Below are 11,860 nucleotides of genomic sequence, written 5' to 3'. Positions count from 1 at the left end.
CTGTTCGTGAACAGAAAGGTGAAATCCTGCAGGTTATTCTTTGCTCAGYTCTACATGTGGTTTATTTACTTGGGCATTTCAAACACAAAAGTGACACATGTTCAAGTTACAAAATTACTTTTTTTATTAACCTACCCTATCATAGAGCATGGATTTTCTTGTCAAATAATGCAAAAAGCAAGATAAAACTCTAGCCATATCCTTGTAGAGCCTACAAATCCACATGGCTTCTCTGTGCTATTGAGCCATGTGAGTTCTTAGAAATGCAGCTGCCAGTAGTTTTAGCTTGAATACAGTCATTCTAAAACAAGCTAGAAATAAATAAAATACTTACATTTCAAGTACGRAACCTTGCAGTTGAATTCAGTATGAGGAAATCAGTTTATTCCTTTTCATGTTACCAACTACTGTACAGGTACTTGGGCTGGCAAAGTCTGCAGATGCAGAACAGAAGAATGTTTTATGTACATGACTTAATTGAATCATGTGTTTTAGTCTTCCCTTTAGGCTATCATGTGAAGCTGTTTAATGTCAGGCAGAAAGAAGATTTTTATGGATGCATTTAATAAGACATGAACTCACTACTTCTGCTGGACCCAATTCTTGACTTATGTCTTTCTGGTGGGGAAAAAAAAGGCACCTTAATTATATCTCACAAATAATGACACCTACCATCTTTCAATTAGGTTATTAGCAGATCGATCCAAATTATATTTAATTGAGCATGAATGACTTTACCGATGCTCCTATACAGCTCTAGTATGTGGGACGTTGACCTCTCATCGGCATTCTGGCTTGGTTGTTTCGGCGGCTTGCTGGTGGCTTCCGGTATGCAGGGCTCTGCCCTGGCAGAACCAGGATGGACTGCTGGCCTGAGTTCCTCGGAGACTGCTGGCCCAAGTTCCTCTGAGACTGGAAGATGCTTTGCTCTGTTGCACTCCTCTCAGAACAGGTGAAAGTCAACCCAACGCCGACATCACTCTTCATGATTCTAGAGGTTCCATCMGATGTGCCATCAAAACACCTGCCCAGGGCGATTTCCTTGGCGATCCTTGGGTCTTGGTCAGTGACGGTGTAGATGCCATAGTTGTGTCCCAGCGGGTCAAGAGGTGCCAGCATTGTGTACTCACTGGTGTCGTTGTTGGTAGCCATGGGGAGGTGGTTCACCAGGTACTCATGGAGCATGCTGTTGACACTCACTCGACGGCAGTTGCCTTGTGGGACCACTTTGACAAGCGTGCGATCCACACGGTCCTGGTCAAAGAGCATTCCACTGCACTTGAACTCCAGGCAGGCTGCTGACACGTCCCGCTGCTGGGGGTCACGGATGCTGCGCACATCCCGGATTCCATAGAGTCTGCCAATAGTGCGTGGGTGTGTCCCACCCATGTTACGAGATCTCACATTCACCTCTTGGGGTCCATTTATTTTTACTTTAATGTAGCAGGCCCTAAATTCCATGGGCTTGGGCCACCATGCTAGGTAGTCATCGGTCCAGCTCATGAGGTCATCTTCACTGAAGGGAACAGTGTTGTAGTCATACCGGTCTCCTTCTATCCTGTAAAACCTGAAGTGAGCAGCACTGTGTGGAGCTTCCTCACATTCACTGAGATTTTCATAGGCATAAATAGGGCCATTGTTTTCTTCTGGGGAATTAGGGCTTGGCTTGGCCATATTAATGCTGAATGCTGTTTTCTTAATGTTGGGGTCCTCATGGTCTGTCCTCCTGTAGTTGAGCTTGTTGAGGTATGGCTGTGGGACCCCAATAGCAGCAGGGTTGAGTTTGGGAGCAGAGGGCACAGCTTCGAGCTCTTCACCCCCCATGCTTGCCAAGATATAAGCTCCATAGGCCTCAGGATTTTGCTCGTCACAGAAGGCGGGCACACAGGCACCGTTGGGACCAGTGACTACACTGTCAAAACGTCCCCATGCTCTGGGGTTGGAGGAGAATCCCGGTTCTGGCTCCATGTTTATAATAGAAATCACAACCCCTTGGATCTGCTCGCTTTGCAGAAATCTCTCGCTCCTGTAGGCTCGGACTTTGACGTAGCACCGTCTGCTCTCAGGGACATCCAGGTTAAAAAGACGCCTCTCTTTGATCTCCATGTTCCCAACCAAAAAAGTTCTCTCTTCCCTTTTGCGCCGTGTGCTTTTCTCAATGTTGAAATCCCCTTCTTCCTCCCATAACCCTGTCTCTGGGTTCAGGGACCAAAGCTTCATYTCTTGCAGGTGATCTGGCATCTTGACCTGAGCAGCATCCAAATGAACCTTCACCTTGTCTGCATTGAGGGATTCAGTGCCCTGTTCATTCGTGAAGTCAACAGAAAACATGCCATACGTGCGGAGAGGAAATACATCTCCTTCCTCATCTACAAAGTTCAGGTCACTTTGTGTCACAGGGGCTGTGGAGATGTTTCTTGGGTCCAGAAATGTCACGCTGGCTTTCACTTTGCCRCTGTAGACCTCTCCATTTTTCCTATAAAATGCGTTGGGAGGAATTTCTAATTCGGCAATTGGATCATCCTCTTCCATTTCCCCCAAAGAAATCACATTGGTTTCGGTGGATTCCAGTGTAACAGGGGCTTTCTTTCTTAGTAGCTTGATTTCATGAAATACAGCGCCTCCATTTTCCTTGAAGGGCAAAACTTTTGTTGTGTTCACAAACTTCTGCAGCCGATCCACAAAAGTTAAAACCAGTCTCTCCATGTCTGCTGGGACATGGATGGAGAAGGTTCCCTTGTAGCCAGTCATACTCACTCTCTTGTTCCCCATGTAGATATGGCCAAACCTCAGTGGCTCACCATTATCTGCTGCTGTGGCTCTGCCTCGGACCATTATTTTAGTCTCGGTGCATTTTTTGCAGCCACATTCGATGATGACTTTAGTGGGGAGCGTGTAGCCATCGCAGGAGATGTCCCTRGTTTCCATCTTGGATACCCCACAGCAGTAGGAGACATTGTCCTTACACCGAAGTCCCTTATCCAGCTTCCCCACACAGGTCTTCGCTGGGCACTTTCCCACATCGTAGTAGAAGGAGTTTGTTGCTTTTTGGAAGCAATCGTGAGGAAGTCGGATGAGGTGGCTTTGGGGTTGGGGGTCACAGGGTGCCTCTTGTCTTCCTGTTGAATAGAATTTCTTAATGAGCAGCATGAAATAATTGTACAGTCATCCCTATGTTGTCTGAAATCTCAGAACTAAACATTACTCCTAAAACCAGTGAGKTTTTTGCATGATTTTGGTTAGCTGAATCCATCTGGCCTCATTTCAGTGAAGCAGGTAGCTCAGCTTTAGCTTTAGGACCCTGATTAAGAGCAGTTTGCAGGAGCATCCTGGTTCCTGCTTATCCATTATGGTCATTCAGCCCTCCATCAGCTAGATGCTCTGCTGCTGCCTGGCTTTTTGACTATGACAAGACTAAAATGTGTCCYAGGACCTTAAAAACAACCCTAAACAAGCAGAAATCCTCCCATGTCAGGCAGCAAGTACAGTGAGAATTCTGTTGACAGCAATACGTTTATCTTGGTAGGTCACCTGCAATCCAGAGCTCTAGTTTGGAGAGCACATCTCGTTCATAACCAGCTCACTGAAGCTGATCTACAAACGGATGAATGACATAAACCTCAAGTATTTTTCCTATGACTTTTCTTTACCAGATGTGTCAGTTTCTGGTTCCTGCACACCAACACCTCCCAGCTGCTTGGAGAGCATCAGGCACATTTTCTCTTACCTATGACAGCCAGCTTGGCAACTTGGGACTTCGCCGACCCCCCGGCACTGCTGGCCTTGCAGAAATACTCTCCTGACTGCTCTCTGTTCAGGTTCTTCAGAATCAGGTTGTTTTTGTATTTGTACAAGGAGGGATCCAGCAGTGAGCCATTGTGGTACCTGGCAGGAACAGWTAAGGGAACATAGACTGACCGCCTGGCTGGAACAGAATGATGACCTAATCCTGCATGAGGCAAAATCCATTTGGATTCTGCCAGATTTCCTGCCTCAGTTTCCCTGTTTTTAGTTTGGCTAGGTGGCATCACCTAAAAATTATTCCCCTTCATCTGGCMATACTGAGAAATGGCTGCTGGGCAGCTGGCAGGCAGGCAGAGCTGACAGTTGTGTCTGCTGAAGTTTTTAAATTCTTTCTCTGTGTGTTTTTCCAGCKAATCCCTTGGGGGATGACGTTGCTGTGCCAACTCTGCACATCTTGAGGAAGCCATCACTTGCAGCCATCAGCGTTCTCAGCRTATTTAACTGTTTTATGGCTAAACTCCCACCTTTATGGAGATGGTAAGGAGATAAAACTGGCATCCATGGGACAGCTAAGACTTTTGACAGATCAAACTCAAATTCCTTACCAGAGGTAGCGGTCAGGGGCTGGGCTCCCTTGGGCATCGCAGCAGAGTGACACACTCTGTCCTACTCTCCTGGCTTTGTCCTCAGGGCTCCTGTAAATATAGGGTTTGCCTGCAGGAGAAGGAAAAGGCCATCTCATTACTCTTCCTCTTACAAAAATCACTGTTTATTTCTGATGCCTCCTGCATCCCCCCTCTTTGGGGCTACCTGATCGGTGCAGCTGCACTTGGATTGCCAGGTTTCTCCTGTTGCTCTCAGGCACGGTGACAGTCGCTGTTGCATATTTGGCTTTCTTTATTTTAAGGGTGTTTTTCCCATCAGGACAAACCCCCGGGATCCTAAACATGCCTCTGTTATCAGCCGTTGTCAACAGCTTGAGTTTCTTGGCTTGCAGGTAGACTCGGGCATCGGCAGCAGGTGACCCGTCCTCAAGAGACACCTTCCCGTGCAGGGTTGCATCCTCACACATGCAGGTGTCACAGTCGGCGTTGACACGGCCCATGGGGCAGGTGATGTTACAGGCTGGAGGAGAAGCAGACAGGTCAGAAAACAGCCCCAAGTCCCCACAACACTCACAGCACATTCTTGGGTCTGCTTTTAATTTAGATGCAATAAGGCAGATACTGCATAAGGAGTAAATTGTGTCCAAAACATATTTTTCCTGATTCTAACACACAGCTGTGTGTTAGAAAGGCAGGRACGATGTCATTTTGAACCTGACAATTAGTAGAAAGCAGCCACGTGGATATAATTACAGCTAGGAAGTGTTATTTACTTTCCCCAAAGGGCTGAATTTCAGGGAAATTTGAATCCAGATCAGCATGTGAGCTCTTAGCTCAACCCTGGCAAAATTACAAATTCAATGTCGTAAACTTTCTATGTTTCTGTTACCAGTGCATGCCCTAGAAGTTGTGATTTTGGTCTACCCCAAAAGCTGCTTCCCGTTATTCAATGGTATCCTGGCTTGGGCAGGATGTGGGATAACTGCTGAGTGCTCAGTACCCGATGGGTTTAAGAGTTGATCTCMCAAATATTATTCTGTACTCATTTACCTATATTGATTAATTGTGACTAATAATCTGTCTTTTCCCAAGGCTCAGGTCATTCCTTTTACAGACCATCCCTGTGCAGCAGCTACCTGATAATATTTTTCAAAGATTAAAATAAATGTAAGAAATCAGAGAAAACCTGAAACAAGTTTTCTGCACAAAACATGTTTTCAGCATTATTTGGTTAAAGKGGATTATAGGAATAATATCATTAATTACAATCCCCTCCAGCAGGGACTATGGCAATTTGATAGTCCCAAATCTTCTCTTTCCTGGAGGTTGCATGGAGGCAGCTGTCTGCAGTCACTGACTCTATCTTGAGAGCWGTTGTTATAACAAGATTAATGATATTTTTTCTATACCCCAAGATACTGTGAGTCCYTGTTATCTTTCTGTTTGGCTATAAACTCCCCCTGCTCTGCTCTTTGTACTTTCCAGCTCTGCTGGGGAATCACTGATTCTGTCAAAGGAGAGAAAGATGGTAAAATGACAGCAAAGGGAGTACAACACCTGCACAATGCTGAGACCAGGACATCCTCCCCTGCCCATAAGTGAGGTTATAGGAGCACCTGAGCAAACATGTCCAATGCAGAGCCGCCCTTCCTCAGTTGCTTCATTACAGTGCACGCCCCAGAAGCGCTCAGCTAGGCAGGATCTGGTACGCTTCTGCACCCCGGTTTGGCCACACTTTGCTGAGCACTCGCTCCATTTCGACCATGGAGACAAAAACCTTTTTGAATCTTGCACCAGTGGACCTTGAATAACATCAGTGGTGTGTTACTGAGACGCACATTACACGTACAGCTGCCCAAAAACAGGCAGTTGGATTTTAGCAGCTTCTATGGAGCTCAGAYGATACATTTGGATATTATGCACCACATGGATTAGAAAGACTCAAAGCATGTTCAGGGAGCTGGGAATTAAAGCATGAGAAGGCGTCTGAAGGCTTCTGGCTTAATTCCCCCGCAGGCTACCGAATTCAGGATGATTAAGATAAACCCAAGGGGAGCAAAGTGCAGGCAGCTCATGCTTAGTGTTGAAGGCTTAAAGGAAATCAAACACACATTGTCATTTAAATGTTGTTTGAGGGGYAACACTTGTCTGTTTCAAATGTGGTTAAAGAGTTTTAAAAAGGAGTAAAATGTTAAATAGTTACAAAAAAGGGTAAAATTGTTGGTATGATMATGTTGAATGTCTTTAACCAAATTTCAGCATATGTTTTCTATAGGGGCAGCGTGTGTCCTGTTGTGAGCACCACTTTTACTGTGTGCAAACCAGAAGCCTAAGATGCTACTGAGCAGGCTGAGCACATCAGGAGCCAGCTGATTGGTAAAACAGAGAAAATTTGCAAAACACATTGAGAGTTTAATATGATGTTAGATTTTTAAAGGAATTTCTTTAGCTGGGCTAGTAGAYGTTATTCATTTAATCTACTTTGAATGGAAGTACTACTACAGTACTCCAAGTTTGTGGTTTGGGCTTTTTTTAAAATGACGGTGCTCTAATAATGTTTACAAGRATGCGTTAGTGACTTAAGTTTCTAAAATTGAAGTTTCTGGGAGACGTGTACTATGTCATCTCCCATACCTACTTTTCCACCCAATTTGTAACAGAGCAGGTTAATTTGTTTCCTAGAAAGGSAGATAGGCTCAGGGCTGGACTGTTGCAATTGTGATGGTTGAAAACAATCCTGTCTTATAAAGCTAGGTGGGTGGAAAAGGCCCTTCAAATGAGAGCAGATACGGGAGTATCATGTGTGGCTTGGAGTGAGTGCTTGGCTTAGATGGGCAAGGTTTTAATCTGTTGGCACATCAGCATCTCTAGTTCAGTATCCCAAGTAGTGCATCCATGACTTATTATTCAGCAATTTGAGGCATGCAAGAGTAGGTGGGCTTGGGGGCATGGTCACATCCTGTGGATAAATGCTGATTTGTGCTTGCCCCAAGCAAAAATTTAATGTGCAACAGATTAAAGTGGGATCTCAGCAAGATCCTGAGCTTGTTTGGGATCAGATGATTTAATCTGTAGGGCTGGTGATGACAGGAAATGAAGAGGGGAGTCCTGTGGGGGAAAATGGCATTATATGGCTCTGGGTAGCGCTTTGGCAGAAAAAGCAGAAAGTGGAGGATGAGGAAGAAGCTGAGGGGTCAAGCATTGGTGGGAACRTGGAAAGGGACAGGGCTCCCCCATGGCACCGGCCGGCAGGAACATACTGCGTCTGACGTAGGTGAAGGATGGGTCTCCCCGGCGAGAGCTGCTCCTCGTACCTGTGGGCAGAGGGGTGATTCAGACAGGGTTTTCCAGCCAGGGAGCCAGCCCCAGCATCACTGCCTTGTGCCATTTACTTTGAGGGGAAAACAATTTTACCAGGAGTTTTCCTAGAAATATGTCTCAGCAAGTGCATGGTTTTGGTGCTTTGATTCTTCCCAGTGGCTAAGAGAGCTGCTGGGAACTGGGCAAAAGGCTGGTAAAATCCCCAACTCCTTCAGCATGGCCAGGCCTTTTAGTGCCTGCTGGATTTTAAATCCTGAGCCCGGGGCAGTAAAGATGAGAGGTCGGGGCATCTCCTTGGGATTAATGAGCAGAATGGGCTCTGCAGGTAATTAATTCCCCACAGGTTTTATTTCTAAAGGAATGGTGTCACAAACTGCCTAGGGTGTGGGGATAGGCTGGGYAGGGTAAAGGCAGGTCAGAGCATGTGCTGGCCCATCCCTGGGCTCTTCTCACTCTCCCAGTCYGCGCGTGCCTCCCTCAGGAGCTGGGGCTGTGGTCACAACATTGACCTTCCCTTTTCCAGGAGAGGAGCCAACAGCATGTGTCAGCAATAGCCAAAACCCTACAGGAGGTCGTGGATGATTAACATTTCTTCCATTGCCTAAATCATAGAATCATAGAATGATTCTAACCCTAAATGTCCTCTTCTACTCAAATCGTATTGGTTAGTTGTAAATTGTTGGGAACAYTGTCCAGCAAGGAAAATCCACCCAAGGTGGGAATTAACTTACTCTCTAAGCTGAGCATTACCAGCGGGCGGAAGGTTTTCTGTCCTATCTGGACCCTGCTGAGGGCTGGTTTCAGAATCCTTTGTCCTAAGGGTCAATAAATGAAAGAATTAGGTTCAAGGAACTGGACATCCTTAGGCTCAGTATTACAGTTTTTCCATTGGATTATGGCTGGTTAGAGCTCCTGTAGGAKGCAGTATAGGAAATGCCAAGTGAAGGACCTGATGGAGATGTCCCACAGCATCACTGCAGCTCAGCTACCATAGAACTTTTCTATTTCCCTTATCACCCAAGGAAAATTTTCTTGTACTTCCTGTGTTGGAGCAGCTCAGATCAATTAATCTTTTTAGCTGGAGAGATAAAATAATATCCTGCCTCTCCCTGTGCAAGGAGAAATGAATCCAAGATGGATTGTTTGTCTCTATGRGACAAGGACTGGTTTCTGCACTTGCTGGCCACCTGCATGCCTGAGGGGGCTGATGGTCGTGACAGATTCCTGGGSTGCTTGCTGGGACTGTTCCCATTTAAACTGGGGAGCTAAGCCCCAGCAGCAGCTCTCTCCTGTGCCCAGCTCCCACGGGTGCAGACTGGACCCTATAGGGTCTCAGGGACAGCAGGCAGGGGTGGGCCAGCACGGCCAGTGGGCCAGGGAGCTCATCCCGGGTCAACCAGCGGCTCGCTGACTCACAGACAGGCTTTGCTCGAGCTCTGGGGGCTGGATGGGAGCCAGTCCTCGACTGGAAGTTGTCTGGCTGGGCAAACACCGCAGTGACCCAGACCCGCACCCAGCATCGATGTCGGGCTGTGTCTGCTGGCTCAGCGGCTGCCAACAGACGTGCCTGCACTGGCGTGGGTAGGGGACAGCATGGTGACCAGAATGGAAACATTTAACCTTCACCTAAAATGGATGTGGCTCCCAAGAGGAGGAGGAGGAGGAGGAGGATCCAGCCTTTCATGGTGACCGTTGTCATCTCCAGAGGTGACCAGGGGCTTCCTGGAGTTTCTGCAGCTGTCCCACGCCTTCCCCAGTCCTGCAGAGACAAGCCCAACCATGTCGAGACTCACCCAGGTCCTGCTGCTTTTAGGAAGCTTCTGCCAGGCCAAACCACTCCAAAACGTGCCACGGGACCACTTACACCCCCTGCTCACCCACCCCTAGCAGCTCCTCATTTACTCCCYCAGTGGGGAGCAGCCAGGGCTCCACATCTGTTCTCACATCCCTTCTGCTTCTCACCATCACATCTGAGCCCAAATCTATTCTGCAGAACCCTGCTTTTTAATGGCATCTCCTTAACATGCCTTGGAACAGCTTAAATACTTCTGCAGGGATCTCTCACAGCCCACGCAGCTCCATGGGCCCCCCAGCACTCWGCTCTGTTCACCACAGAAGCAGGGGAGCCTGCACCCAAAATTAATGAATTGGGAGGAGGGGAGAATATATCCCCAGCCATTCAGTGCCTCAGTTTACCCATAAAATGGGGCTGACAAAGAGCAGCYAGCAGCAAGAACACCCTATTATTTGTAAGCAGTACTAACCATGCCCTCAGAAACTGGGGAATGTGGGACTAGGAAATACTTTGATTACGGCTCAGCAAATCCCAGTCAAGCACAAATAACAAGCAACACATGAGCGGTGTTTTGTGGGCTTAYGATGGGGTCGTGAACTCGCAGCCAGACAATAACCAGGAAAAAATTAATCCTGTTTCCCACTTGGCGACTATTTTTGGAGCTGACTGTGCCTTGTTCAGCACTGAGTTTGGGGTTGGGATACATCCCTCTGTACCTGGACATGAGATGCAAGAAAAGGGGGGCTTCAAGCTACTGGATCTTGGCAGCAGGGAAGGTTTGGAATTGCCTGTGTCCCCTCTCTGGCAGGGGGCTGGGGAAGCCAGCGCGGGACAGAGCTGCGGGAGATCAAACAGCCCCACGTGAGCAAAGCCCCCCAAACCCCTCTCCAGCTGTCTCTCTAACCCTTCCCCAAGCCTGTTAACTGGAACGAGGAGGGGAGGAGCAGGACGCAGGGAACCGTATCCCCGTCAATGTTTTTCAGCCTCTGTGCCGTCATCTGCTCGTTAATTAATTTCCACCTCACCTTCAATCACAGACGCTCTTAATTACACCGCCTTAACAAAGCAAAATTATATAACCACTATCTGCCACGGAAGGGAAGACAGCAGGGTTGGGTTAGGTTTGGKTTTTTTTTCCTCTTACCTAAAAAGCCATAAAAACCCCAATTAAGAAGAGTCTCGTCCTCTCGCCACGGAGCCGCCAGCCGAGCTGAGATTCACGGGCGGGACGGCGGCTTGTCAGCTGCTGGTTCAGCGATTTGCAGCCGGCTGGGAAGAAGAGAGAGAGCAGCAGTTTACCGAAACCTCCCCTGCACCGAGTGGAGCTGGGCTGTGTGCGAGCCTCCCGCCGCCGAGGCGGCGAGGTCGCTTATATAGCCCGGCGTGTAGCTTAGGGGATGGCAGCGAGCCACCAGCCGCGAGCACAAACAGATCGGACGCGCGAGGAAACCGCAGCCTGAATAATCCCGTAATAAGGTGATGGTAAACAGAAACCTGTGGCGATGCCACCGAGTGGYAGCTGCTTCTGCTGCTGGAGCAGGGCACAGTGTGGGTACTATGTCCCGGTATGGGCACTGCATCCCAGCAAGCACCGTGACTGTTAGGGGTTCACCCAGGGTCTGGATCYGAAACAGATGCTGCTGAGTGTTGAAGTTGGAGAGACAGTGATGAGGCAATGAATTTTGGGGGTGGTTTTTTTGGCTTTATCAGGTCTGGGACAAATGTGGTGCCCACCCAGCGTTGCATGTGGTGTTGCCCCATGTGTGGGCTATTACTCAGCTGGACATTGTTACCTGCGGTGCCTGCCCACCTCTGCCCCTGTGCTGGCTCTGGCAGGGGTCAGATGAGGATGCTGTGGGGGATGTGAGGATGTAGGACAAAGCCAGCAGGATTGGTTGGGACACCTGGRGTAGCACAGAGCTGCAGAGGCAGGACCATCCTTGTAAATAAATGTGACTGCTTCTCCCTTGAGCCATGGGGAGATCCTAGACCCCCAACCAGAGCTTCCTGCTTGCCTCAGACTGGCTTCAACCTTCCAAGATTTTTCTCCCTCTGCAGCCACATTTTTGTCRTATAACTTGTGGCAGCTAGTCTGTGGACACAGGTGTTCTGGGTATTAAAAAGCATGTGGCCTTATGTAAGTGACTGGCACCCATGTATGCAGCCCCGGAGCTGTTGGACTGTGCAGACAGTTTCTCTGGGAGTGTGGTGTGAAATCATGTGCTTTGTGTGTTGGGCATTGGGGCAGCCAAGGGGGCCAGTGGTGTCCCAAGCTGTCTCCTAGTAATCCTTGTCAGCTCTGCTGCCAGAGGGAGTGGTGCAGGAGGAACACAGATCAAGATGTCACATAAAGAATAATCAGTGGTGACCTACACCAGTTCCTGTTTATGTTTAT

At 48.1% G+C, this 11,860-nt stretch overlaps 1 protein-coding gene across 3 annotated transcripts; it reads right to left on the bottom strand.

Moving 5' to 3' along the window:
- Positions 1-691: 691 nt before the first annotated feature.
- On the bottom strand, positions 692-10,835 carry CILP (cartilage intermediate layer protein). 3 transcript variants are annotated; one of them, XM_057372327.1, is made up of 9 exons: positions 10,610-10,835; positions 9,297-9,429; positions 8,402-8,485; positions 7,610-7,663; positions 5,966-6,151; positions 4,555-4,869; positions 4,350-4,458; positions 3,728-3,885; positions 692-3,119 (listed from the first exon to the last, which is right to left on the bottom strand). In XM_057372327.1, the coding sequence occupies exons 2-9, from the start codon at positions 9,367-9,369 to the stop codon at positions 757-759; spliced, it is 3,342 nt and encodes a 1,113-aa protein (XP_057228310.1). In that variant the 5' UTR covers positions 9,370-9,429; positions 10,610-10,835; the 3' UTR covers positions 692-756. The 3 variants fall into 3 exon arrangements, with proteins under 3 accessions (XP_057228310.1, XP_057228312.1, XP_057228311.1); XM_057372329.1 differs by lacking the exon at positions 5,966-6,151; XM_057372328.1 differs by lacking the exon at positions 8,402-8,485.
- Positions 10,836-11,860: the final 1,025 nt, after the last annotated feature.

The sequence above is a fragment of the Malurus melanocephalus genome, unplaced genomic scaffold (genome assembly GCF_030028575.1).
Source record: "Malurus melanocephalus ecotype Western Australia unplaced genomic scaffold, MMel_1.1 scaffold_169, whole genome shotgun sequence".
In the NCBI taxonomy this organism is placed as follows: Eukaryota; Metazoa; Chordata; class Aves; order Passeriformes; family Maluridae; genus Malurus; species Malurus melanocephalus.
This window is presented reverse-complemented; position numbering and strand designations above follow the sequence as displayed.